Source organism: Triturus cristatus, chromosome 8 (genome assembly GCF_964204655.1).
Source record: "Triturus cristatus chromosome 8, aTriCri1.1, whole genome shotgun sequence".
Lineage (NCBI taxonomy): Eukaryota > Metazoa > Chordata > Amphibia > Caudata > Salamandridae > Triturus > Triturus cristatus.
Window position 1 is genome coordinate 1,394,558,718 of NC_140591.1, and position 27,868 is coordinate 1,394,586,585.

Consider the following 27,868-nt stretch of genomic DNA (forward strand, 5'->3'; position numbering starts at 1 on the left):
AGTAAAGTTAACCATTATAGTAATGTATTGTGCATTTATATAGCATATTACTAGACTGATGTGGCCTGAAGCACTGTTTACGTTTAAGATGGGGCATTTTCAGGTTTATTTGTAGCACTATAAATTATGAATTTCTGATTTAGAGAAATGTAGTCTAACTGATGTGTAAATGAATATCAACAAACTTAATGGATGCAGCTTGCCATGGAGAGTCTAGTTTAGGTGTACTGCTCTAGTAGAGAGGGGAAAGATTTGATGTTTAAGCTTCTATCCTGACACGACACAGATACATAATATATTTTGGGTAGTACTCCTGGTATCTCCGAGGAGGAGCGGGACGGAAATATAAGGAAGCCATATGTATAACACATCAAATTATTAGTTTTATATCTTGATACTTTGAATTTGAGGTTTATTACTAAAACTATTGTGAAAAGGCTCTTAAACTTTAGATGCAAATGATGGGTGATAGAGATGGTTCCATCAAATATACTGATGTTTGTCAATTGGCGATCAAAAGCACTTTAAGGCTATGATGGCATAGTGAAAATAGTTGAGCCAGTCCCCTCAATCCTAATCAGTTTGGTAAGGAAGTTTTCTAAACAATTGGCAAAGATCTGAGCAAAAACGTTGCCTTGGTTAAAAATGAATTTGAGCCATAGTCTTTGATGTGGTCTTCTTTGGGTATTGATATGATAAAGCTTCAGCAAATGTTTCCGTACATAATTTGTTGCATTACCAGTGATTTACCACTGGAATAAGTTTTGAGAAAGCACTTAATTAACACATTAAATTTAAATGGATTGCCATTCAGACTTGTGCTTTCCCCCTTTTAAAGCATTGCTTAATATTATGTTTTTAGGCACGGATACTGGATGGTTAGGTCTAGTATTGAATCACATCTGGGTAAAGGGTTTAGAGTTACCCTTCGAGAGCCACCTTCCAACATTCAAGGAGTTTACATTGCTGTCTAGACCATTATGTGCGATGCTAGGGTCACCATTTGCTGTCAGGAGACTAGTTTGCATGCTCTACCCATTTTGTTTTTAATTTGTCTCATTCGTTGTTTGATGGATACATTTATGGGATAGAGCCAAGATCTCCTTTTGTCTTCCTTAAGGGATCACTGTTCCCTTTCGCATGCCAGCATAAATATTTTTTCCTCAAATTCAATGATAAATCATAAAATTGTTGTTGATGAGTTGGGTCAATAATATGACACTGTTTACTAAATAATGGAAACATCAACACACCTCCATAACAAATATCTTGATAATATATTTTAGTGCTCCAGCAAATGAGATTTGTTTAGTCCAACTCCTTCACCGCAACACATATTAGACGACCAAGCAAGTAGAATGCATATTTTTCACACCTCAAAAACTCTTAAGACACACATCAAGAGATCGCTTACATCTGTCCCAATGCATCTGGAGAGATGATTGGCTGTTTTAGACGTTCCTAGGAGGAGCTTATTGTTCACTTTGGCTCGTTTGAGAAATTCATCTTACCTTTTGGTAATAGAGTAAATATCTTCAGGATGTAGGATTGGTTTTCCAAATGCTAAAACATCTATTTATAGGATGATGATGTACCAATAAAGACTGCAAGCTGTTACAGATGACGATTTGGTAATTCTGTTTTTTCCTAGTGTCCTCGGCCGCCCTAGACGTTTTAAGAGATGCCTTTTGGAACAAATTGGTGACTGTAGTTCTGACAAATCCACACAGTGAAAAACTTACCCTGCAGCTGGAGGTGTTCTCCAAGTTAATTCCAGCTGCAGAAGAAGAACAGTTGTTAGTTCTCATTGACCAACTCCCTGGTATCTTGGCGCTTCCTGAAAATCACCAAAGGTACATTTGCTTTTTCCTTTACTGTCTCATGCAGTCTTCTGAATTTGTTTAGTCATGACATAATCACGTTTAAGTTGAGATTTACCTTCTAATACCATCAAAACAATAAAAGAAAAAACATTGGGGGCTGATATGTTTTGTTAACATTTTCACATTTAACAAATCAATTAATCCTTTCTTTCACTGAAAGAACTAATTCGGTTCAGACCTTACATTTGAATTCAGAAGGTGGATAATAAAGTGGTGCAGGGAGGACCTACCAGGGAGTTTAAAGTATTTCCTTAATACATGGTCAGGGCTTCTGAGAGCAGAAAGAATGCATATAAAGAAATACTTTTGATGGTTTACTTTATGTAACACGATCTATCCGTACTAAATGCACTCATGTTTTTTTCAGTTGGCATGATTCAAGAAAAGAAGGGTGCATTTTAATTATGCTTTGAGTTGAAAGTGCACTTCAAGTAGTGAAATTCAAGGTGATTGGTACAAACGACGCAGTCCTATTAAAATATATTTTTAAGTTGTCTATTAGCTATTTCCATAACAATATATTTAGGTGTAAGAAGTTCGGTGTAAGGGCACTTGAAGCACTCTTGTATAATGTTGAAAAGCAAGAAAAGGGCAAACCGCTAGGACAGTGGCTCTGTCCCTGGGTCCACCGATTCTTGCGGTTCACAATATCTATTTAGGGGTTCTACAAATCTTTAGACAATTCAATATAATTTTATTACAGATTAATAAAACATACATAAAAAAGCAACATATACAATTGGAAATGTTAAAATTGTCTGTAAATGTGATGGAATATGAAATTGGAGGCTAAAAATTAAGTTGGTATCCTTAGCTTAATTCCTGGGAGCAGTGAAAGTTTGTTAAACACAGTCATTGATGGCCTTAACTGAAGCAATGGTATGCACCTATATAGAGATCATGCATTAGGATAAAAAAAGAAGTGATCTGCTAGAGTTTAGCGTATCACTTCATCTTTTGAAACGCACCAAGCTTCCCAATAAAAATATTGACTTTTTGTATAATTTTTGTTTGTGATTTAAGTAACATATTTAATTAGTTTATTTGATTGCTATATACTTGTTTTATATTTTAGTGTATTGTTATAAGGTTTGAATTATCGAAATTGCTTAGGCCAGGGTTCCCACCTTCCAGTAAGGTACACAGAGGTGAAAAGATCAAGAACTGCTGGCCTAGAAATTTGAGAAAGAATAGACTGCGATATACAAAAATAAGATATTTTGACGTGTCTTCTTAATGCTCCTAGTTTCACTGTAGATGATAGGAAAGGCATGTGTGTATCCACATTTACAGTGCTGTAAACAATTGCTTTAATAGAGCTTTCATTAGGAAAAAGGGCATGTGCTCATTCAGAGGCAGTATTTTTATGCCACTTTCCTTGTGCCAACATGTAGTGGTTACCGGTTTGTCAACGTTAACAAAACAGTTCTCGTCATCTAGGATAGTTTGGGATTATTAAAGGGGATTAATATATCTTAAAATTGAATATCTAGCTTTAATATAAAATAGCTGATGTATAGAAAAAAACGCGTTGTTTGACGTGTGGTTTATCAGGGTAAGAGGAGGGTCTGTTTGCCATTGGAAGTACCAACCACACACCCTACTTGGTGTACCGTTCTTCATATGTAGGCAAAACTCCTTGTCTCACATAGGGGTTATAAGTGCTATATTAATGATGTAATGCAATACAATAACATGGATACATTTATTTCCTGCCAGGTCTGTGGTCTGTTTCTTCCTTGGGAGAACATAAGATTTGCTTATAACCCTATCAGTTTGGGACTTCTGTGTAGACCTTTTTCTTTTAGAAGAAGGCACATTCATTGGCAGCTAGTCACAGTTAGTAGGGTGCTGCACCATTCTCTAGTCCTACCCTTGTACCATAGACCAGATGAGCACAGGGCAGAGTTTGCCTGAGTAGAGTTTGTTCGCATCTTAGCGTGCAGCAGATGTGAGGACGACTCAGGCTATTCTTATCTTTAATTGGCTAGTTGCTCTATTTGTATTCCAACAATTGTGGGGAACTGCACACATTATGGCAGCAGTGGAAAATAGTATATTATGACACTCCAATTTGGGACACCCAGGGTTGGGCAGGAGACTCCACAAGGGTTGTAAAATATGAAGAATTCAGACTAGACAGGCGTAGATGATCGTGGATAGATTTTAACACCAGCTTTCAGGATTGTATACATTCATTTATTGTGTGTCCTTGCATTTATAGTTTCTTAGAAAACTGTGAAACAGTTGAAAGTTGTCACTAAGTCAAACAATTGAGTTTGTTAAAGACCTGTCCTTTGTCCACCTTTGCTAGGAAGTGGATTTCCGTAGCTCTTGCACAGGGGCTCAATAAAGCCCACATGGGTCTCCATCCTTTTCTATACTGAGAGGCACTTCTGTTCAATGAAACTCATTGAGAGCTACTAATATGTTTAGTGTTGTATAATTTTAATTTTGGTATGTGTATATTAATTCAACCAAGCAAAAGCTTTCTAATGTAATAAGCTGGGCTGCACACAGGTGAGCTACAACGAGGTAGCCTGAGAGCTACATTAGCTCATGAGCTACTGTTGGAGACCCTTGTACAGTGTTTTGAAATGGCTTCGAAACAGTAAGTGCCCACAAGCTAAAACCTGTTTGAAGAACCATCAGGTAGGGGATCTGAATAAGTATTCTTACCCCACGCCCAGGAATCTTGACCTCTGCTAAGCGTAACATTTGTCAAGGCATATGAGGAGATCGCTTTGGGATAGTTGTTCTTAACCTTTTGACCTGACCCCTACTTAATAATTGCTGGAATCCCTGGACCCCAATGAATTATTACTGCAATGCGGGGACCCCCACTGAGTCATTATTGGAATTCAGGGACCCTGACCTAAACAATTTTGATCATTTGAACCACAAAACTATGCACAGAACTCACGTAAACAAGCATTCTTAAACAAATTTAAAAATGATTAAATAATTCATTTAAATAAAAAAGAAATATAAAAAAAATCCAAATTATAATTTGTTAGACCTGTCAGCCCTTTGGGTGGTCCCTCCTCATCATTATTTATTTTGTCCCACTTTTGCCTCAAACCCTGTTATAATTTTTCCTTTTGGGAACCACCAGACTTTTTAGTGTTGATGCAGGGTCAGGGAGCCATTTTCCCTACCCCTGGAACTTCTGTCTGAGGGCCTGAGACACAAAATGGTGGCCACCCATTGTCACCTGTGACATCACCAGAACCCACTGGAGGTTTCCAGAACATTCTAGAACCCTGTGACAGAGGGAGGCAGTTTAGAATGTTGGGAGGCCATCTCAGAGTGGCAGTTGGCATCTGACTAGAGAGGAGAGAGGACCAGTTCAGAAGGAGGTCGGAGTGAGGCAGCAGGGGTGGAAACCAGTGCTTGGAGTGGGGTCCAGAAACCCACCCTTGATGCTAGTCCCTACTGACCAAGCCCAGCCTAGAGCCCTGTGTGGGACCAAGACCAGAAAAACCATCTTAAGGACCTAAATATTGTGAAGAGGCCTTAAAGAAGAAGACCAGCAAGCTCCTGACCTGTTTAGCGGTGTCCTCCTGGAGTCCTGACGTCGAGAAGCCTGGAGACCTGAGGCCTGAGGTGGAGAAGCGACGCTGACAGAAAGCAGACGTCGTACCCGGAGCCTTCAGAGGTCGAGAGAGGGCGCCGACGGAGGTCGTGGAGAGGCACCGGAGGTCGAGTAAGGAGTCACCTGAGATCGAGGTGAAGCGCGCCGGAGGTCGGGAGTGAAGATCGCACTCCGGAGTCGCCGGAGATCGAGGTGAAGCGCGCCGGAGGTCGGGAGTGGAGATCGCACTCCGGAGACGCCGGAATCTGAGGTGAAGCGCGCCGGAGGTCGGGAGTGGAGGTCGCACTCCGGAGACACCCGGAAGCGGGGAGACCGTGACCCTGCGACGCCGGAAGGCGACATCGAGCCGGAGCAGCCCAGCGACATCGAGCCGAAGCCGCCCAGCGACACCGAGCCGAGGCCGCCCAGCGACATCGATCCGGAACCGCCCAGTGACACTGAACCGGATCCGCCCAGCGACATCGAGCCGGAGCCGCCTCGCGACATCGACACGGCGCCGAGCGAAGCCGATCATAGTGAAAAGGGCAGTAAGTGGTAGAAAGGGCATCTGAGGCCCTGTGGAGCCCTAAAAGACCATTCTAGGGGCTAGAGGGGTGTTAGAACCGGCCTGGGAGTGCCAGGGGTGAACTGAGACTGGTGCAGTGACCTCTGTGAGGGGTTGTGTATTTTAGGAGAACCAGATCCTTAGGTTACCCTTATTCTACCTCAGTTCAGGCCCAGTCTTGACCAATCTAGGTGGGACACCCCCCCATGTCATCCAAATGACCACAAGCTGTACTTGGGCAAAGTAAAACCAAACTACCTCGTGAAAGGGTTGTGAACTGTAATTGTCATTAATTGTGTTATTTAAGTTATTGAAGGTGCTTTATTTATTGACTGTATTTATTGTCTGACTGTATTTATTCCTGCATTGTATTTATTGTCTGACAGTATTTATTAGCCATTTGTATTTATTGCACCCCTATTTATTCCGTGCTTATTTATGACCTGATCCTATTTATTGAAACCCCACTGTGGTATTATTTATTTGACCTGCCCTTTTAAAGGAGAATCTTATTGTCTTGTATTTATTTTTTTGAAACCCTGCAACTAAGAGAAAATAAGATAAAGACAAACTACTTTCTTTCATAATTTTTACGGTGTAGTGTCGTTTTTGGAACGGATGAACGCATGGTTATTGTGAGGGTGTGACGTACGCTTAACACGGTGCCTGACCCCCAACCGCTCGAGCCAAGCTACCACTGTGCTGGGAACCTGGTGACTGCTAACCCGGTTGCCCGGTTTCCAACATAAAATTGGTGTTCAGTGGTGGGATAGAGCTGTGCTTGCGTCTACTCGACAATAACTGTGGGTAGTCCATAGGCCTACACCGGGAGTTTTCTCCAAGCGGACTTCCTAATTTTGAGTTTTGTTTTTTCCAAATTTACTTCTGGTGGTGGGAGGAGGTATTACAAAAGGTACCCCCCTGCATAGCTTCTGTAAGCAACTGTCTTCTATCCTGAGTGGGCAAAATGGAGTTTGTATTGGAGGATGTGGAAACTTACACTGTGGCCCAACTCAGAGAGTTTTGTGAGCGAGAGGGGGTGTTTTGTCCCCAAGGTGCAAAGAAGGGTGAGCTCCAGACCAGCTTAAGGGCTTGGGGGGAGGCACGACGAGAAAGTAAGGTTGAGAAGGAGGACAGGGATGGAGAGCCTGACTGCGAGGAGGCTGGTTTGTACCAACCTGAGGTGGGGAACCTAGTAGCGGGGCCCAGAACACTTTCAAGGAAGGGCAGCAGTGTCTCTAGCAACGGCTTATTAGAAGCAGAATTCACTGACCGGAGGGAGAAAAGACAGCTCACATGGGATTTGGCGAAGCTGGAGAACGAAAAGGAGGAACGGAGGATGGCTCACGAGTTGAGGCTCAGGGAGATAGATCTCCAGATCCTACGGGTCGGGGCACACCCTGTTCCTAGTGGTGGCAGCGAAGAAAGAGAAATCACCAGGGAATCCAAACCCTATCTGCCGAAAGACATAGTAGCCAGCTATAGTGCGGGAGATGACATCGCCAAGTGGCTAGCGGCCTATGAGGTCTCTTTAAGAGCCCATGGGGTTCCAGAGAAATATTGGGGAGGGAGATTGTATAAATACATGCCTCCAGCTGGCAGGGATACATTATTGGCCCTGGAGCAGGATGAGCAGACCCACTACCCCACCATGAAAGTGGCGCTCGTGAGGAAGTTTGGACTAACACCCGAGAAGTACAGACAGAAGTTCCGGGGTAGCCACAAACTGGGCACACAGAATTGGGTGGATTTCCTGGATTATGCAAAGAAGGCATTGGAGGGTTGGATACAGGGCAGTGAGGTGAGGGACTACGAGGGGTTGTTTGATTTGATGTTGAAGGAACACCTGCTCGAAAAATGTTTCCCTGAACTGCGTCAACACCTGGTGGATAGCAAGCTGACCAATCCCCGGAAGCTTGCTGAGGAGGCGGACATTTGGGCTAGTACCCGGGTGTCCACAAGGGGGACTGGAGGGGACTCTCAAAAGACCAGACAGGGCGCCCCCCAGAAGAAAGAGGGATGGGAAAAGAAAACAGAGTTCTCTAAAGGCCCCCAAAATAGTTTCCAAGGGAAGGGAACAGGATTCACCGCTAGGGCTAACCCCCCCAGAAACCCTAATCCTGGCCAGAGTCAGCAGCCAAGGGTTGTCCATTGTTACGAGTGCGGTGGTGTCGGACACTATAAGGGAGATGTGAAGTGCCCGAAAAGACCACCCCCTCCCATCGGAGGAAAGGCCCCCGGAGTAGCTAGTGTAGTGCTCGGGGAGGAGATGCCCTTAGATGAGGGAAGGGAGTGGGCGGGTGTCACTTTAGTGTCCCTGGGAGAACGGGAGATGGTTCCTAAGATCCAGGTGCCCGCAAATACCACAAAGTATGGGCAGTGGGTCACCATCAACGGCCAAAGAGGGGAGGCTCTGAGAGACACAGGAGCCAGTATGACTATAGTACGTAGCCAACTGGTGTCTCCAGAGCAGGTGATTCCCCATGTACTCCACCCTGCCGCGATGGCTGACGGCAGAATGGGTCACTATCCGGTGGCCGAGGTTCCCTTTGAATGGGAAGGGGTTGCAGGTTTACTTCGAGTTGCCGTAAGCCCTGCCGTGCCAGTCGATTGTCTGCTGGGGAATGACATGGAGCATAATGCTTGGAAGGAGGTGGAATACCGGACTCATGCTGAGATGCTGGGTACACCTGACTGGGCCTGTGTCAGCACAAGGTCCGCGACTACCCGGAGAGGGAGTTCGTTTAGGCGGGAGCCTGGAACAAAGGCACCGCCGGCTGCCAATCAAGGGAAGAACCGAGGACAGGAGGAGCCTGCCTCGGCATCTGCGCCCCGTGTGACGGATAGGCCACCGGAGGTGGTGGACCAGGAGTCCGCGGAGGGGGATGTTACCAAACTGGAGAACCTAACCATCCCGGCCGAGTGGCACGTGGAGGGAGGGCCGACCAGGGAGGAATTCTGCAAGGGCCAGAAGGAGTGTCCTACCCTTGAGGGACTGAGGCGACAGGCCGAAGCCCAGGCAGCAGGGAACGTTGAGGGGAACTACAATATTTACTGGGAGGATGGCCTCCTCTACAGTGAACCCAAGGCACCCATGCACGGTTCGTCACGGGCCTTGGTTGTCCCTCAACGTTACCGAGCCTTCCTTCTGGAATTGGCTCATGAAATCCCCTTGGCAGGACACCTGGGGCAAGACAAGACCTTTGCCCGTCTTGTCCCACACTTTTATTGGCCTCAGATGAAAGTGTCGTCCGACACCTACTGCCGGACGTGTGTGTCTTGTCAAGCCAGTGGGAAAACAGGGGTGAAGCTGAAAGCTCCCCTGGAACCACTTCCTGTCGTTAGCACCCCCTTTGAAAGGGTGGGCATCGACATTGTGGGTCCGTTAGATCCGCCTACTACAGCTGGTCACAGGTTTATCCTGGTTTTGGTGGATCATGCCACACGATACCCAGAGGCAATACCTCTGAGGACCATTACCGCACCTGTTGTGGCTAGGGCCCTGATGGGAATCTTTACCCGAGTGGGTTTTCCCAAGGAAGTTGTGTCCGACAGGGGGACCAACTTCATGTCAGCATATATGCGGGCGATGTGGAAGGAGTGTGGAGTGACCTACCGGTTCACCACTCCTTACCACCCCCAGACCAATGGTCTGGTGGAGAGTTCAATAAGACCTTGAAAGGCATGATCAGAAGTCTGCCTGAAAGCCTGCGGAGGAAATGGGACGTCCTCCTACCCTGTCTATTGTTTTCCTACAGGGAAGTGCCACAGAAGGGAGTGGGCTTCAGCCCCTTCGAGCTTTTGTATGGGCACCCTGTGCGTGGACCTCTCAGCCTGGTGAGAGACGGATGGGAAAGGACTCCCAGGAAGCTTCCCCAGGACGTGGTGAGCTACATGCTGGCCTTCCGGAGCCAAATGGCTAAGTTGTGGAAGCAAGCTTCTGACAACTTGGAAGCCAGCCAAGCAGTGATGAAGGCGTGGTATGACCACAATGCTCACCCGGTGGAGTTGGAGCCTGGCCAGAAGGTGTGGGTGATCGAACCAGGAGAGCTTAGCGCCCTCCAGGATCGCTGGTCAGGACCCTTTGAGGTGTTGGAGAAGAAGGGTAAGGCTACCTACTTGGTGGACCTGAAGACCCCTCGTCAGCCCCTACGGGTGCTGCATGCCAACCGCCTCAAACCCCACCACGAGAGGCCCGAAGTCATATTGTTAATGGTGACTGACGGAGCAGAGGACGTGGAAAGCGAGCCTCTCCCCGACTTATTTGCGTCTCAAGAAAAGGATGGGTTGGTGAAGGGAGTGATTCTCTCCCCGTCCCTAACTCCGGAACAGCAGGAGGACTGCCGCCAGGTCCTGGGGCAGTACTCTTCGTTCTTCTCCCTTGTTCCGGGTAGGACTCACCTGTGCGACCATGATGTGGACACAGGAGACAGCCCACCTGTGAAGTCAAAGATCTACCGGATGACAGACAAGGTGAAGGCCAGCATTCACAGTGAAGTCACTAAGATGCTGGAGCTAGGAGTGATTGAACCTTCTAGCAGCCCCTGGTCCAGTCCGGTGGTACTAGTACCAAAAGCTGCACCACCGGGTGCCCAACCGGAACTGAGGTTCTGTGTGGACTACCGGGGACTGAACTCAGTAACCAAGACTGATGCTCATCCGATCCCGAGGGCGGATGAACTGATTGACCGGCTGGGAGCTGCCCAATATTTGAGTACCTTTGACCTTACATCCGGGTACTGGCAGATCTCTCTGACTGATGGAGCTAAGGAAAGGTCAGCCTTCTCCACGCCCAAGGGCCACTACCAGTTCTGCGTGATGCCCTTTGGGCTCAAGAACGCCCCTGCCACGTTTCCGCGTCTGGTGAACCAGATCCTCGCCGGAATGGAGAGTTTCTCTGCTGCTTATCTGGACGACATTGCCGTCTTCAGTAACAGCTGGGAGGATCACTTGCGTCATCTGCAAACTGTTCTCCAGGCCCTGAAACAAGCTGGGTTAACGATCAAGGCCAGTAAATGCCAGATCGGGCAGGGGTCGGTAGTGTACCTTGGACACTTGGTGGGTAGGGGAGCGGTGCAACCCCTCCAGGCGAAAATCGAGGCTATTATGGCCTGGGAACCCCCCAAGACTCAGACTGAGGTCCGAGCTTTTCTGGGCCTCACAGGATACTACCGCCGCTTCGTGAAGGGGTACGGGACCATTGTGGCCCCCCTCACGGAGCTTACGTCCAAGAAGCAACCTCGACGGGTAGTCTGGACGGAGGCTTGTCAGCAGGCCTTTGTGAAACTGAAGCAAGCCATGTGCGAGGCCCCGGTCTTAAGGGCCCCAGACTTTTCCAAGGAGTTCATTGTCCAGACGGATGCATCGGAACATGGCATTGGGGCAGTGTTATCGCAACTCAATGAAGAGGGTCTGGATCAACCCGTGGTCTTCCTATCCCGGAGACTACTTCCCAGGGAACAGAAGTGGAGTGCAATAGAGCGTGAAGCCTTTGCAGTGGTATGGGCTCTGAAGAAGTTGCGGCCATACCTGTTTGGCTCGCACTTCCTAGTTCAGACCGACCACAGACCCCTTCGTTGGCTGATGCAGATGAAGGGGGAGAATCCCAAGTTGCTAAGGTGGTCTATCTCCCTACAGGGAATGGACTTTCAGGTGGAACATCGGCCTGGAGTGGACCACGCCAATGCAGACGGTCTCTCAAGGTATTTCCGCCTTAGTGATGAGAACTCCCAAGGGGTTGGGGTAGCTCTCCCCACTTTCAGCTGGGGGGACGCATGTTAGACCTGTCAGCCCTTTGGGTGGTCCCTCCTCATCATTATTTATTTTGTCCCACTTTTGCCTCAAACCCTGTTATAATTTTTCCTTTTTGGGAACCACCAGACTTTTTATTGTTGATGCAGGGTCAGGGAGCCATTTTCCCTACCCCTGGAACTTCTGTCTGAGGGCCTGAGACACAAAATGGTGGCCACCCATTGTCACCTGTGACATCACCAGAACCCACTGGAGGTTTCCAGAACATTCTAGAACCCTGTGACAGAGGGAGGCAGTTTAGAATGTTGGGAGGCCATCTCAGAGTGGCAGTTGGCATCTGACTAGAGAGGAGAGAGGACCAGTTCAGAAGGAGGTCGGAGTGAGGCAGCAGGGGTGGAAACCAGTGCTTGGAGTGGGGTCCAGAAACCCACCCTTGATGCTAGTCCCTACTGACCAAGCCCAGCCTAGAGCCCTGTGTGGGACCAAGACCAGAAAAACCATCTTAAGGACCTAAATATTGTGAAGAGGCCTTAAAGAAGAAGACCAGCAAGCTCCTGACCTGTTTAGCGGTGTCCTCCTGGAGTCCTGACGTCGAGAAGCCTGGAGACCTGAGAACTGAGGTGGAGAAGCGACGCTGACAGAAAGCAGACGTCGTACCCGGAGCCGTCAGAGGTCGAGAGAGGGCGCCGACGGAGGTCGTGGAGAGGCACCGGAGGTCGAGTAAGGAGTCACCTGAGATCGAGGTGAAGCGCGCCGGAGGTCGGGAGTGCAGATCGCACTCCGGAGTCGCCGGAGATCGAGGTGAAGCGCGCCGGAGGTCGGGAGTGGAGATCGCACTCCGGAGACGCCGGAATCTGAGGTGAAGCGCGCCGGAGGTCGGGAGTGGAGGTCGCACTCCGGAGACACCCGGAAGCGGGGAGACCGTGACCCTGCGACGCCGGAAGGCGACATCGAGCCGGAGCAGCCCAGCGACATCGAGCCGAAGCCGCCCAGCGACACCGAACCGGAGCCGCCCAGCGACATCGAGCCGGAGCCGCCTCGCGACATCGACACAGCGCCGAGCGGAGCCGATCATCGTGAAAAGGGCAGTAAGTGGTAGAAAGTGCATCTGAGGCCCTGTGGAGCCCTAAAAGACCATTCTAGGGGCTAGAGGGGTGTTAGAACCGGCCTGGGAGTGCCAGGGGTGAACTGAGACTGGTGCAGTGACCTCTGTGAGGGGTTGTGTATTTTAGGAGAACCAGATCCTTAGGTTACCCTTATTCTACCTCAGTTCAGGCCCAGCCTTGACCAATCTAGGTGGGACACCCCCCATGTCATCCAAATGACCACAAGCTGTACTTGGGCAAAGTAAAACCAAACTACCTGGTGAAAGGGTTGTGAACTGTAATTGTCAATAATTGTGTTATTTAAGTTATTGAAGGTGCTTTATTTATTGACTGTATTTATTGTCTGACTGTATTTATTCCTGCATTGTATTTATTCTCTGACAGTATTTATTAGCCATTTGTATTTATTGCACCCCTATTTATTCCTTGCTTATTTATGACCTGATCCTATTTATTGAAACCCCACTGTGGTATTATTTATTTGACCTGCCCTTTTAAAGGAGAATCTTATTGTCTTGTATTTATTTTTTTGAAACCCTGCAACTAAGAGAAAATAAGATAAAGACAAACTACTTTCTTTCATAATTTTTACGGTGTAGTGTCGTTTTTGGAACGGATGAACGCATGGTTATTGTGAGGGTGTGACGTACGCTTAACACGGTGCCTGACCCCCAACCGCTCGAGCCAAGCTACCACTGTGCTGGGAACCTGGTGACTGCTAACCCGGTTGCCCGGTTTCCAACATAATTCAAATGGGAAAGTTAGAGCTTTTCTAAATTCAATTGAGGCCATCCATAGTCCTATTCTGTTTGATGCACTTACACTGCTCCCACAAATCAATCTGAATATACCAACTTAATTTTTAGCCTCCAGTTTCAAATGTATTCACATTTGGAGAAAGTTTTTTAAAATTTCAATTTTACATTTTGCCTATTTATTTATATATACTTAAAAAATGTAACAGACCCCCTGAGTAGGTGCCGTGGACCCCCAAAGGTACCCGAACAACGGGTGAAGGACCACTGCTCTAGGAGAAAAATACCGTGACCGCCAAGTGGTAATGTGGAGTAGAGAAACTGTTGTGAAGTGAAGCAGTGGTTCATAAGAAGGTCCCGTATTTGAGGGCTTACTAACTAAAGAGTGCATGCATTCGACATTTCCAGGCGTATTACTCATTTGATTCACAGGGTTAAGCTAGTAACTGAGTATTCTTGCACTTGCGCCAATCCACTGTGGTGAAAACATTTCTCACCAGTCAAATCGTTTTTTCCTAAAAAGAAACACATTTGCAGAAGATCTAAGTGGGAGAAAGTATGATCTGAATGATTATTTTGACCTATCAATGTCTGGTAGCCATAGTTTTGTGACTGTTGTATAATTTATCCAAGTTGTTGTTCTGGAACCTTTAGCTAAGGGCATTTTGAAAAATCAGTCCAAAGGAATTTATTTTTGAGGAAGATCACACAAAATATATTTGCAGCTGCTTATGTCCTTTCTGTTGGAAACCTGCAAATCATCATCTGCAAGTTGATAAACTGGATAGCTGTGTGATCCTTATTGATCAGTGCATAATTGGGTGAGCTCCAGGAGCTTTAACCCCTTGAGTGCCCCGCCCTTTCCCCCTCCTGTGCCGGCCCTTTCATTAGCGGGCGGGGTCCATGACGAGATAGTCTCGTCATGGGCACAGCGCAACCGCGCTCCATGACGAGACTATCTCGTCATGGGCACAGAAGGGGTTAACTAGGGTTGTTGAGGAATTTCGGGCGAATAACTGGACAATAATGTGCCCATAAAAGGTATTTAATTTACTAAACATCCACACAGTGGAAGTGAGACTTTGGCTAGCCTACAGAGACAGAGATACCATACTAGTCAGTCTGATTATTTGCTCCTCAGGTGTTTGCGCATAACACATTAAGCACAGCCCGTCAATCACCAGTCACTGTTAGGTGTTAAGGTTCACCATGCCATTTACTTCACTTTACACTTATGAGGGAGCAACTTAGCCGGTCTTAGCCTGTCCCACACCATTCCCAGACATAGAAAATCTCACAGCAGCAGAGCTTATGTACACTGTCCACATGCTTAGTTAGAATATACAGATGTTTGACACAATATGTGATGCAAACAATGACTGTAAATCCCGCAAGGGCTGCTCAAGCTGCACGGCCACAGTTGGCTATGCCTTGAATTAGTCCAGTGACCATCAATACAGTCATGGGTGTGGTGAAGTTGCTGCTGTGGGCACTTCATGCTTAAGCAGTAACTTGGTTCAGGTATATTAGTCCTACAATTCTCTTTGGACTATTCTAGCTGGAGACCTTGTCTTCTGCAGTTTGATTGCTTTTGGAAGGTCCAGCAAAGTTGCTTTTGTGCCACAACCATGTGCCACAGACAGTAAGGAAGAGCAAGGCAGCAGACACCTGGCTAGGACCTGCTTACTCAGATACGAGCATGGGCACATCCCCTACACTCTCATTCACAGGTCTGTGTGGAACTTCGGTCACATGGCAAAGGCTGAAGTAATTAAAAATATATTTACCTGGCCAAGATCTGGTGACCTTTCCACGAATATTGATTATTGCTTCAGAAGTTAGATATATTCGACAAAAATTAGGTATGTGTCAGATTACCAAATGAGCCGTTGGTTTCCTGCATTAGTATTTTCAAGCAAAAGATGGATACAGACAATCCCATGAAACAAACGAAATATGCATGAAACAGTTACAGTGCACACGCACAGCTATGGTTTGTGGATGTTAAAGCGACAGTAGCATCGCTATGGGGCTTATTCGTGTTTATTAGGGCTAGTAGCTGTCTGTACATTCAGCATGGTTGCAGAGTGCCCATTTTACTTGAGCAGTCTGTTTTTTCTTGCATTGAAAAAGCAGTCCTAAAATGGTCTGCCATTTGGGGGGCAGCGAAGTGTTTTCAAAAGGCTTGCAATTCCCCTTCAAATGATATAGCCATACACATCTTTAAAAAAAACGTTGTCACGATCAGAGAACAATTTCTGTCTAATGTATGTTTCCTAAAAGTACGCAATAATCAGCAAACTCAGAAACAGAACTTCCTTTTCTTAGTTAAACTAGGCCACTCCCCATTATTGTCATTTAACCATTTTGGTAGGCGGCCTGCGGAAGCCTTCATTACTAATGAAGAATTAGGACACTAATTAGTGGTCCTCGCTTGCTTGACAGGCTTCTCTCGGCTACAGTGTGTCCACTAGTGCAGAAGACCCTACCTGTAAACATGGAGGTACTTTGGCTGCCAGGTCAACGGTTTGCAATCATTATAATTTAGTTGTTCCCTTTTATGTAATGAGGGGGGGTGGGGGGGCGCAAGTGTAACTGAGTTTTGAGAACCACCAATTTAAGGCAAAACTTTCTCTCCAACTAACTCTAAATCGCCACCATGTCTTTATAGCAACCTACTCCAGTTGGTAGTGCAGTTGTCATTCTATCGATGTTTTTTTAAAAAATTGTTTTTAATTATTATTGTATTTTATTTTTTAAGGATGAATGTATCCTGCATACAAACTGTTGAAACATCATCCTGTTTGTGTGGTATCTTGTGGAGATTATCTAAAAAGAATCATATGTGATAGCTATTATTTCACAAATGGAACAGGCAGAATGAACTACCCTCAAAGAAACCTAAGAAGTACAAATTTGTATGTTTCATGGAATTTGTGACTGTGTGCTTGTTGTTAAATATTTTGCAGCTGGATTGTGGCCGATGCTGTTTCAAGCGTTTTAAAGAATTCTGTCGAGCAAACTCGAGTTTGGAAACAGAGCCTGCTGTCAGCGTGCACGAAGTACTTAACATCATCTTACACCAATAATAAAGAGCACGAGAAAATGCATGACACAGAATCATCCATTTTAACAAGATTAGAGGAACTTTTGGTAAGCTGCTTGTTTTCTAGATCCTTGACCTTAAGAGTTATGTTAACTTCAAACTAGCCTTGAAGGACATGCAAAGATGTGTAAAAATAACATCTATGGATGCTGTGTTTTTAGGTTTATTTAGTGCGTCATGTACCACAGCTTTTAAAAATAGCTGAACTTTTTCAGAGTATATGTGCCCCAAAGATCATTACCGTAAAGGCATTAATCAACAAAAGAAATTCTTCTAAACATGCTGCATGATGTTATTTCTCGTCAAGTACAATCTTCGACTTCTTTTGATAAAATCTGGTGGTGGAACGATGCGAGGTCCAGTTAATACGTGTTGCCTGATTAGTTTGTGCCTCTGTTCTAGTGAGCTTTCAAATGGATATATTCAAAAATATTGTGTCTATGGGATAAAATTGCGCATTAGCTACCCCGAGAAGTTGTTTAAAATTACCTGTGCATTTTTTGTTGTTGCAGAAAATGGAAAAAAAACGACATTCAAATCGTTAATTTTCCCAGTTCCAGCTCTCTGTGTTAAGAAAGTCCATGTTCTTTCACTAACTGCCATCCCCTCTCCTCCACTCGTCATTATGAATGTAGTGATTACTGTGATCATTTGGTCTTGAGAAGCCACCCAGCTGCATGGGCATAACTTATTCCTTGACCTATGCTGGCGCCAGGCAGCTATAGCAGAATGGCGCGGTCTGCATTTACAGAAGTGAGCATGCGCACTGCTCGTCCATTCAATGCATGCGTAAAATGAGGCCTTCCAATTGCTCGTGCAGGTACTTCAGTAGATTCTGCAGATAGGAACCTGACTCCTGCAGCTGAGGGCATCGGACAGTGCTAACAGTAAGCTGCTAACACTGTGAGAGCTCCAGTGGCCGTAGTAGGCAGTGGTGCTTGAACAATTTTTAATCTGGTGGTGTTACAATCTATGTTAAATCGCTGAAGTCGGAGAGATTCGAAAAAATCAGGCATCACACAAAGAACAAGCGTTGCAAAAGAGCCACACTCATTTTGCAGGAGAGGGATAAGGGTGTAGTATGTAGTTGCCGTTGCATGTAGGAGCACATTGTCACAAATATATTACTTAAGCATGGTATGGTAGCCACTGGCATTTACAGACGGCATATTTTCCATTGAAATGACCACTAAATATAAATACATAAAAATATATCACTCCCCCTTTTTAGGTCTCGCCTGAGCCAGCGCATGTGCTGCTCTGCGAGATATTTAGTAAGTGGGCTTTGAAAAGTGCTACCATATGCTTTTGCTGGCCTAGCGCTTGCGGTTACGCGTGCAGCCGCCAGCTTTCCACGCCCGATCAGGTGCCATCTGGCTTCCCTCTTGCTTGCTCTCTCCATGCTCCTCCGCCCCTCCCCGCCACGTCTCGCGTTCATTGGAAACATATGTGCAAACGCGCTGCTTTCACTTTAGCCGGTGCGGGCGCGCGCACCACTTACTAAGCCGGGCTTGTCTTATTATAGTTAGGAAATGCCTATTCCATTGTCACTCCAAATTCTGTTTCATTGCCACGTCCGCACGCACGCACCACTGGCGTGCTTGTTTTCTTTTACTTGCGCTGCCGCTTTACTGGATTGTGGTTTCTCAGTACCTCTCCTACATTTTAAATTCCAGCTTGTGCTAGTACCTCAGTCAGCACGTCTCGTGCTGACACCTGTGCGAGACAGCGTTGGTCTGAAGCAGCAGCTCCTAAAGCGCGGTCTTGGGGTGCTGTGAGTGTCACAGGCCTGCACCGAGCCTCCCAGGCAGCATGCCTCAGACTGAGAGCTCCACTTGTTGCGAGCGCGGAGAGCAGCAAAATATCGTACACCACTTTCTGTTCTGGATTCAGTAACATTTTGTAAAGGGCGCGCAACATAACTGAGTGTTTCAACGCGTACCTCATCGGCGCCTGGGTGCTGTTAAAGAAACGAGCGGACCTCGCTATTATTATCTGTAAGTAAGGCACACTGTGGCCTCGCTTGTCTTATATCTCCCGTTCCTCTGTTCGACACATTCCACGTCATTTGCTTGTCAGAATCATCCGGAGTGAAGTCTCATTCATCAAGTGAACTGCGCTGAGATGCAGCCAGGCACAAAAATTAAAATATGAGAGGAAACACTCAATGGAACAACTGTATCCAGCGTAACTTCTGAAACCCAGATGTTTCTCGCCGCGTTCAGAGTTTCTCACTAACAAAGGGCTGGGCTGAAGTGCGGCGCGCGCTGAATCATTTATGGCGTGTCACTTTAAGAGGAAGTAATCAACAGCCCAGACGCAGTGAAACAAGCGTGTTGTAAAAACCTGCCACAGTTAAGGGTTACAATAGGGCAGTGGCCTTAGCATTCAGACTGGTTATTGGCGCATGTTGGGATCAAGATTTATATTGTTAATTTGTTTTCTGACAAGTGGTGGACAAATTGCATTGGTATGCTTAAAAATATGTTTCTTTCCCTCTTACATCTTCTTTAATTGGGTGTTTTAAACTTAGGTTGCGCACCCTGAGACAACTGCATGTGATGTTCTTGCCACACTTTCTTTTCTTCATCTATTACACGTTCTCACAGCTTTGGGACGTGCATTTCAAACTTTTTTCCATGAACTTTGCACATTAGTAGCAAAAACAATGAATACGATAGCACAGGTCACTGTGCAGCCCCGCTCTCTCTCCAAAACAGCTTTTCCCGACAATTGCTCATACACGTTATGTGATCGATCTATTAATTACGGCTTTACGAATGGGCGGTGTGGTCAAAGTTTTAGTTTTGGGTTGCTTAAATAGTGTTAAAATATTTGTTTAAATAGTGTGTTCCTTTCAGGGTTGTTGCTTGTGGTGTCCATTAACACACGTCACTATTCAGCCCCCACCCTCCTCTCCAAAAGGGCTGTCCCTGACGGTTGCACACAAAAGTTATAGGATCTGCCTATTAAAAACGGCCCTGTAAATGGGCGGTGTGGACCACTTTTTAGTGTCATTATGCTTAAATAGTGTACAATATTTCTGCCTAAATGGTATACAAATATTTCTGGAACCGAATACTACATTCTCGCCGGCACTATTTACTCATTAACAAAAGGAAATACCGGTCCTATGTAAACTTTTAGTTTCAAGCCAATCGGAGAATGATTATAATTAAATTGTAGCCAAATTCTAATTATTTGTAAAAAGGAGCACGGGTTCTCGCAAAAGCTCAGTTAGCATGTGTGTTAACTATTGTCCCTGGAGTTTGCTTTTCCAGAAGTAGATAGGCAGTTCGGTACAGCGCTTGTTTCCATTGCTTTCACTACTCCGCTCCGCTCTTACGTCATTCTAGCGTTAGATAACATGCGCTTAGGGGTTGAGCGTTGACGCAGTGTTGACTCACTTTCTTGGCTGTGACTTCCAATGTAGAACAGTACAGCGTCTCCAGGTACCCTGCTTCTCCCATAGAGCCCCATCATGGGTCTCTAAGAGGTGCGGCACCCTAGACTGCATAAGGTGTGAGCAGGAAAAGCTATTTTTGTGCTTTCCTTTCTTTTGTTTTTGTCTCAAAACTGCTTCATTTTTTATTTTTTTTAAAGAATGCAGCCATTTTCTTCCCGTGGTTTTAGAGGAGGGATGTTTATGTAGGCTCTGAATGTCCCCATGAACAGTTTGCCTTTTGACTGAATCAATATGTTAGACACATGCCTTCGGATGTATTAACATACTCTGTGCTAACTTTGTACTAGCCAATTTAGCCGGGGTTGCTATACATTGGAGTTTTTGTTTAGTAATTTCGAAGGCTGATTAAAATTTGTTTTCAGTCTCTAATTTTAAGACACAAGAAAGGGCACTGGGGGGCCAGGGGAGGTGAGGAAGGATGCTTTCTGTGAAATATCTTAAATGAGGTCACACATCTAATTAGAACCAAGCGAAAGTAACACAAATCTAAATTGCTGGGTTGAAAGTGCATTGAAAATCAAAGTGTGGGATTTGGTCATCTTTTATTTTAGATTGTGGAATTTCATATATTTCTAATGTAAGGCGCACATAATCTAAAACTGATTTCCCATGGCTACAGGTTAGTAATTTATTCATCCTACGATGCAATCCTACCGCCAACATTGTCAGTCCCTCCCAATATAAGCACAGCACCATCTCAACATCAACACAGCACCACCTCCTCATCAGTGCACCACCAAATCAGCATCAGCGCAACGCCATGTCTGCAGCATCACCTCTGCACCAGTGCATCAACTTTGCACCAACGCAGCACCAACTCAGCATCACTGGGCACCACTCAACACTACCTGAGCACCAGCACAGCACCACCACATTATCACTTGGCATCATCCCCGCACCAACACACCAGCACTCAACACTACCTCAGTATCATTAAGCATCACCTCTGCACCAGCACACCACTACTTCAGCATCACTCCGCACCACCTCAGCCTGCTCTCAGAATCTGGCATCTGTTGATTCTCCCCTAGTGTCCATCTGCTGCTGGTGTTGTAATTTAGGTACTATTTCCCAACCTCCACCCGCCCAATGTTTATATTTCCCCCGCCCACCACATAACAAAAATGGCAGGAAGACGTTGCCAGCATTGGAAAGAAGAAGAAAAAAAAAAGACATTTTTAATGTTCATTCTTTTTTTAATAGGGTCATTTAATAGTACATAATGTCTTCTGTGTTATATCTACTGTAACAAAAATACGTAAAACACTTTTTTGTTGCAACTTTTGAACATGCTGCACAGCAGCCACACTGCTCTAAAACAAATCTTAAAAACATTGCCAAAGCCAATAGTTCTGGCTAAACACTTATGAGGACCTAAACGCGACACCTATTGGCTATGCCAATGCTTGTTTAAGTTTACTTCTAACCTCCCTTTAACACTATCCAGCCCTAAACTCCAAAATTCCCCATACTTTCCTTTACCAAAACCCTCCCCTAAACCCTAAAATTAGCCTTACCGCTGTTTGAAGAAAAAAAGATCTATCTATCTAGAATTAATTCTTGCCTTATGTGGCAAAGGTATAAATTGTTTCCCAAGAAACTATGTAGCTCACAAAAGATAATATGTGGAAAGTGTGATTCGAAGTGCATTTCACGTCACCAAGTACTGTCTTGATTTAGATTTTCACATAGTAAGCAAAACAAAAGTAAACACCAGTCTCCATGTTAAAAGAATAAGCAGCAATTTGTCAGAAGGCTGGCCTGACATTTGACTTCTGTCTTTGAACATACAGCAAAAATGACAAGATAAAAACAAAATTTTAAGTTGTCTTTAATGCTCCATTTGCCTTTGGAACTTATGCTCTCTCCGGACTCAATGGACTGTTGTAGTTAGGCCCATCCCACCTCTGGGCCCCATTACATTGCACCAGCAAATTTCATGGTAATTTAAATGTTATAGCAGAGACTGTTCAACCTTTACAAATTTTGAAAGAAACATTTGTATTTGTTTAAACTCTTTCTTGATCGTTCTTTTCTACAGATTTTTCTTAAAGAAGTTGTTGTGGAGGAATGGAACGGTTTTGTAAAAAAGGGCCTCAAGTAAGTTGTTCATATTTATTGTGATCTTTTGGTAAGATCTTTAAGTTACTTATTTTTGCTATTGAGTGTCGGTTTGTAGCCAATCATATATTTCAGAATCCTGCTTTAGTTGTGTGCTTTTTACTGGTTTCTCAGATCTCCTAACATTTTCAACTTACAAAATAGCTGCAACAAGTGCATACATTTCAATAGAACTAGTTAAATGTAAAATGTGTCTAAAATTTGTGAAGACGAGTGAAAGTATATATAGTACAACTAGCAGTTTTAAATTCTGAAAGATGTAGTATACATTAGTGAAACTATCTCTCAGCGTCGGGTCAGGATTCTGAAACACAATTATGTTATGACTTTTACAAACTGTGGATTCATTAAATTCCCGTGTCTGTCTTTGGTGCAGAGATTTGTGAACTTTTCGTCCTGCTTGAAACTCGACCAGTCACGGTTAGAACCTTGAAATATGTTGTTTGTATTGAAAATATTATTGCTGAAGCTGAAAGATATCTGTGTGTGTTACAAAATAGGTGGCTTTTTTCCTATTTGTTATTCTACAGCTTTTTGTTTAAAAAAGGACAAGCAGTAAATGTGCATGCATGCACATATGTTCCTTCATATTGTACGTATACCCATGTTATGCCCAACACCTTTGGTTCTAATGATTAGGACATTATGGCCCACACAAAAACCTAATTTTGAAGCTTGGCCTCTATCAAGCCTCTAGCCAACCTCGGCCCTCTATTTTTGTGCCAGTGTCTATTCCTTTAAGCCATAAGATGGTGGGGTTAGATCCAGAATCAGGGGTTCCATACCATGATCGGTGGGATCATTGAATTTGAAAAACAAAGCCTGGCATCTCAGAGGGAATTCCTTTCTCTGGCATGATTACCTAGCACACCAAGAAGCCTCAATTTTATTAATGAAGAGTTTTTTTATCTGTCAGTGTCGTTGTATATCATTTGTATTGTTCTTAAATTCACAAGCAGGACATCTCACCTCCCAGTACAGGCTATTAGATTTAAAAAATTGATTTAGAATCAGACCAACATGGAATCTACAAGAATAATTCCGTTACCTAGGGGGACAGGGAAGTATGAATGGGAGTGTGTTTTACTGAGTGTTCACCACCTGACATAGGGGAACATTAAAATATGCATGTGGCTTCATGAAGAATATGATTGTTTTATAACTACATTTTTTTTTTTTGTTAAACAATTTTTATTACAGTTAGTTGTACACCTTATGTCAACACCAACAATATTCTCACAGACACAATTGTAACAGTGGAACGTATGAGACAGCACCCTTGATCGTATTGTTACCCCGTTAGATCTATCATACCCACTCACCACAGTGTTCTTCTTTGGGCCCTCGCCACACCCGGAGGTCAGTGTCCCCTATGGCGTTATGCCGCCAGTGTATTACTCACTCAAGTCCGGATCTGAGTCTACTGGAGGGGGTTCACAGATATTGCCCCTAAACGTGTTCCACTTCTCCCAAATCCTCTGCCATTTCCGGGGGTATAACTGCATTTATTGATGAGTAACTTGGGGTCTCTTGTCCAAATTATTTTACAATTGCAAAGCCTACAAACAAATGGTCTTTCCGGTTCATCAAAGGGTTTCTTTCACCCATTACAAAGTGCATGAGGGGAGACCCCGTCCTATTTAGGAATTACATTGGAATGTATCAATGCTTTGCTCCTGCATTTGTAGTCAAAGGCCATTAACCAGACCTCAGAGGAAAAGGGGGGTGGAATTGGGAAATTGTGTTTTCTCCGGCAAGGAATGCTGGTGAGAAAATAGACAGATATTTAAGTCCATTTGCTCTTTGGGGCTGGGACTTGACATGGCAAGGGTCACAAATGATTGGGCATCAAAATGAATTGTTTCTTAGGAGTTTAAAAATATGCTTTGATCCATGACCTAATGGGCACATATCAACAGTGTGGAGGAAGGGAAACAGTAGGACGAGAAGTACTGGACTCGCTAAGGTACACTTGCATCTTCCCACATATGTAAGAGGCAACATAGGTGTTCGATGTTCTTTAAAGAGCCTCTAAGTAGGGGGCATTTCCCATAGATATTTACTACATGGCAAATAGTGTGATGGTGTCTTTGTTTAGAAGTACTGATCTTACCCAAGTCATTTCTTTTTTCATATTGTATGTAGTTTTCTTTTGTATTTTTTTCATTTTTTATTCTTCTAACTGCATTTGTTTTTGATGTTTTTAAGATATCGCTACAGGGATTACACTTTTCTTAGAACTCTTACGACCGCCATTGACATTCTATATGAGACGGAAAGCCCTGAAAAGAAAGAAATTATCCCATTGCCAATGCTTCACATGATGGTTACTCAACATTCTTTATTTCTGCAATCTTTTCTTCGGTCTAGAGATGAAGAAAGTGTGGACAGCAGTAGAACAAGAGGTACTTTGTGTTTAAATTTAGTCTAATTTTCACAGTGGTCCATATTCCTTGAGGAAATGAAATACAGAGCCACTAATTGAAAAAATTACAGGATTACTTTTTTTTCCTGGTATTGTGTATTCTCACAACGAAAACCTCATGTTTGTGACTCGTTAGGGATGTATCCTCCAGATGCTCCATAGTTTGTACATATTAGGGTTACTCTGGCCTTCTTGGTTCAGTTTTTTTCTCTCAATTTTATTTTCAGCATTCTGACATGTAATATAGGAAATGATCCTTTTAAAAAAAGTTTCATCTGTCAAGTTCAATATTGGTTTTATTCTTTTCATTCAATGTAAAAACATCATATTTAACATAAGTCAATTCTAGCAATTGTGTTTTTCTGGTATGCATTCATTTCACATATTGACCAATATATATATATATATTTTTTTTAAATAGTGTTTCTTATTACAAATCATCTTATATTTACATTCTAGAATCAAACTTGTTGATTGATTAGCATATTAATAAATCGTTTACATACATTGCTCATAGTCATATTAAGCCTTTAGGAAGCAACAGGGAATATTACATTTCTTTATGTTATTGGTAAGTTTGAGCCGTTTTGGGAAGCTTGCAGAGATAAAACTTGTGATCGTGTTCTCGGTTCTCCTCTCCTTTTTGAAAGACTGACAACATGACTCATCTGCCCCATACCTTTATTTAGTGCATTGATCTCATTCCCTTACCATAAACATAATATTCCACAGTATACATTAGACTGAACAATAAACACATTTCCAACATAACATAGATGCACTGTGTAGATCTGTATCACTGTTCTTACAACAGGTTTTTATACATCACATCACCACATACAATCCTACAACAGGGCACGTCAAAACAGGATTAAGAATATACATCAAACACAATGCAACTGGGTAGTATGGTGCACAGCATCACTTGTTCTACCACCTACCTACCACACACCTGCATCTGACAGGCAGTGAGCATGCTGACCAACCGTAAAGATTTGCAAGTGATTTATTACAGCTGTTCAGTTTCACCTTTCAAACTCAGAACATATTTAAGGTAAGATAATCAAATCACCTAACGGAGATATATTCACATTCATTCTACTGACAGCACATCTCCACATACCTAATCAGACTCCTGTGCAGTAAAAGCTTCTTAACCATTTGAAAAACCATTCCTGGATCTGGAAGTATCTATGATACAAATCTGTGGCAGATTGCATGCTATAAAAATGTCAATTAACAATAACAAAATCTGGACTGGAAATTAGGAATAGAGTGTACATAATGCGAAAATGTTTCTTTTTTAAAGTGCACTATGACTAAACTCTATTTTATACATTTTCTTTGCAAACCAAATACAGTTTATTCTAGTCTAGAATTTATTTATTTTTTAATCTAATACAAAATCTTGATTGCTTATCATGTCAAGAGTAATCATTTGGAGGTGGATGATGTGGTCCCAGACAGGTTGCTGCTGTTTTAATTAGTCAAAGTATAACAGTTGCGTCTACCTTCTCCTTCTTCATTTGTGAATACAAACAATTTCCATTTTTCCTACATAGTTTCACTCCAACAAGGAATAGAATGATTTTTTCTTTGGCCGAATTGAAATATTGAATTGTTTTGAAAAGAATTAGATTTACACAGGAAACCATTTTGCATAACTGTGAAGTAGTTCAGGAGACGGAACACCCTAGACGTTTCCCAACCATCGTTGGAACAGATCTTGATCTGATGTTTGGTATTTCAATCCTGGAGGGAGATGAGTTCTTAATGTGCTTAAAGGGAAAGAGTCCCTTCTTCAAAGGGGTGGAGATTCCCGCTAACATCTCAATGTATGTGGCAAAGACCTCTCTTGATTTATCCATCGGGTCTGGACTCGTGAGCCCAGAAAGATGATTGTTCTGCTGCAGTGCCTCTTCCAGTGGATTTTAGATCAGGCGATCAGATTTTCTTTGCTAAGACTAAATGGTTGCCATTGGTATTGTGATAAGGCAGTTTCTGGAGGTGTTTTGCACCTTGACCTCAGGGCACATAAAAAATAATAGTGTTTTGCATTTCATTTTTTTGTGCCAGTGTAGTTTTTAGGTCTCGCCTGGTGTTGGAGCGCGCATGCACTCCTCGCCCTGCGAGGGCTATAGTAAACACTCTAAGAAGGGGAACTTTAATCCACACCACTGTGTCTCAACCGTTTCCAATTGGCTTAGGTTTTTTTCTCTTTGTGCAAACACAGCCCGAGTTTTTGATCTGTTATCTTTCTCTCTTTGGCAGGGTGTGTGTCTGTGTAGAGAATACTTTATATGGTGCGCAGACGCCTGGACGCCCCACTGCCGCAAACGTTCATTCTCAGATAAGGGTGGGCTTCGTAGTGCATGGCCTTCGCGTTGCTTGACTTATTTCTAATTATGTATTGTACCACTGCCAGCTCTTTATTGTGCTGTTAAAGGCCTGCTTTATCAGTCAAGGACACGTTTGTTTTTAAAGGAACATGTTCCTTTAGTGATTTGCCCAAGATCACAGGATGGTGTGCAGATGCCGAAACTCGAACCCGATTTGCTTTAGTGATCTGCCCAAGATCACAGGATGTTGTGCAGACGCCGAAACTCGAACCCTGTTTGCTTTAGTGATTTGCCCAAGATCACAGGATGTTGTGCAGACGCCAAAACTCGAACCCGGTTTGCTTAATGATTTGCCCAAAATCACAGGATGTTGTGCAGATGCCGAAACTCAAACCCGGTTTGCTTTAGTGATTTGCCCAAGATCACAGGATGTTGTGCGGACACCGATACTCGGACCCCGTTTGTTTTAGTGATTTGCCCAAGATTACAGGATGTTGTGCAGACGCCGAAACTCAAACCCGTAAGGGCGGGCTGCGTAGCGCACGGCCTTCGCGTTGCTTGGCTTGTTTCTAATTATGTATTGTACCACTGTTATTGTGCTGTTAAAGGCCTGCTTTATCAGTCAAGGACATGTTTGTTTTTAAAGGAACATGTTCCTTTAATGATTTGCCCAAGATCACAGGATGTTGTGCACATGCCGAAACGCGAACCCGGTTTGCTTTAGTGATTTGCCCAAGATCACAGGATGTTGTGCGGACACCGATACTCGGACCCCGT

At 44.2% G+C, this 27,868-nt stretch overlaps 1 protein-coding gene across 1 annotated transcript in view; it reads left to right on the top strand.

Annotated features, from left to right (window-relative positions):
• Positions 1–27,868, top strand: part of URB1 (URB1 ribosome biogenesis factor) — an 801,240-nt gene that overhangs the window by 453,854 nt on the left and 319,518 nt on the right. Inside the window, exons 23-26 of the mRNA XM_085623119.1 lie at positions 1,652–1,853; positions 16,604–16,787; positions 22,248–22,306; positions 24,536–24,732. Coding sequence (XP_085479245.1) covers positions 1,652–1,853; positions 16,604–16,787; positions 22,248–22,306; positions 24,536–24,732 — 642 coding nt within the window. The remainder of the gene's footprint in view (positions 1–1,651; positions 1,854–16,603; positions 16,788–22,247; positions 22,307–24,535; positions 24,733–27,868) is intronic.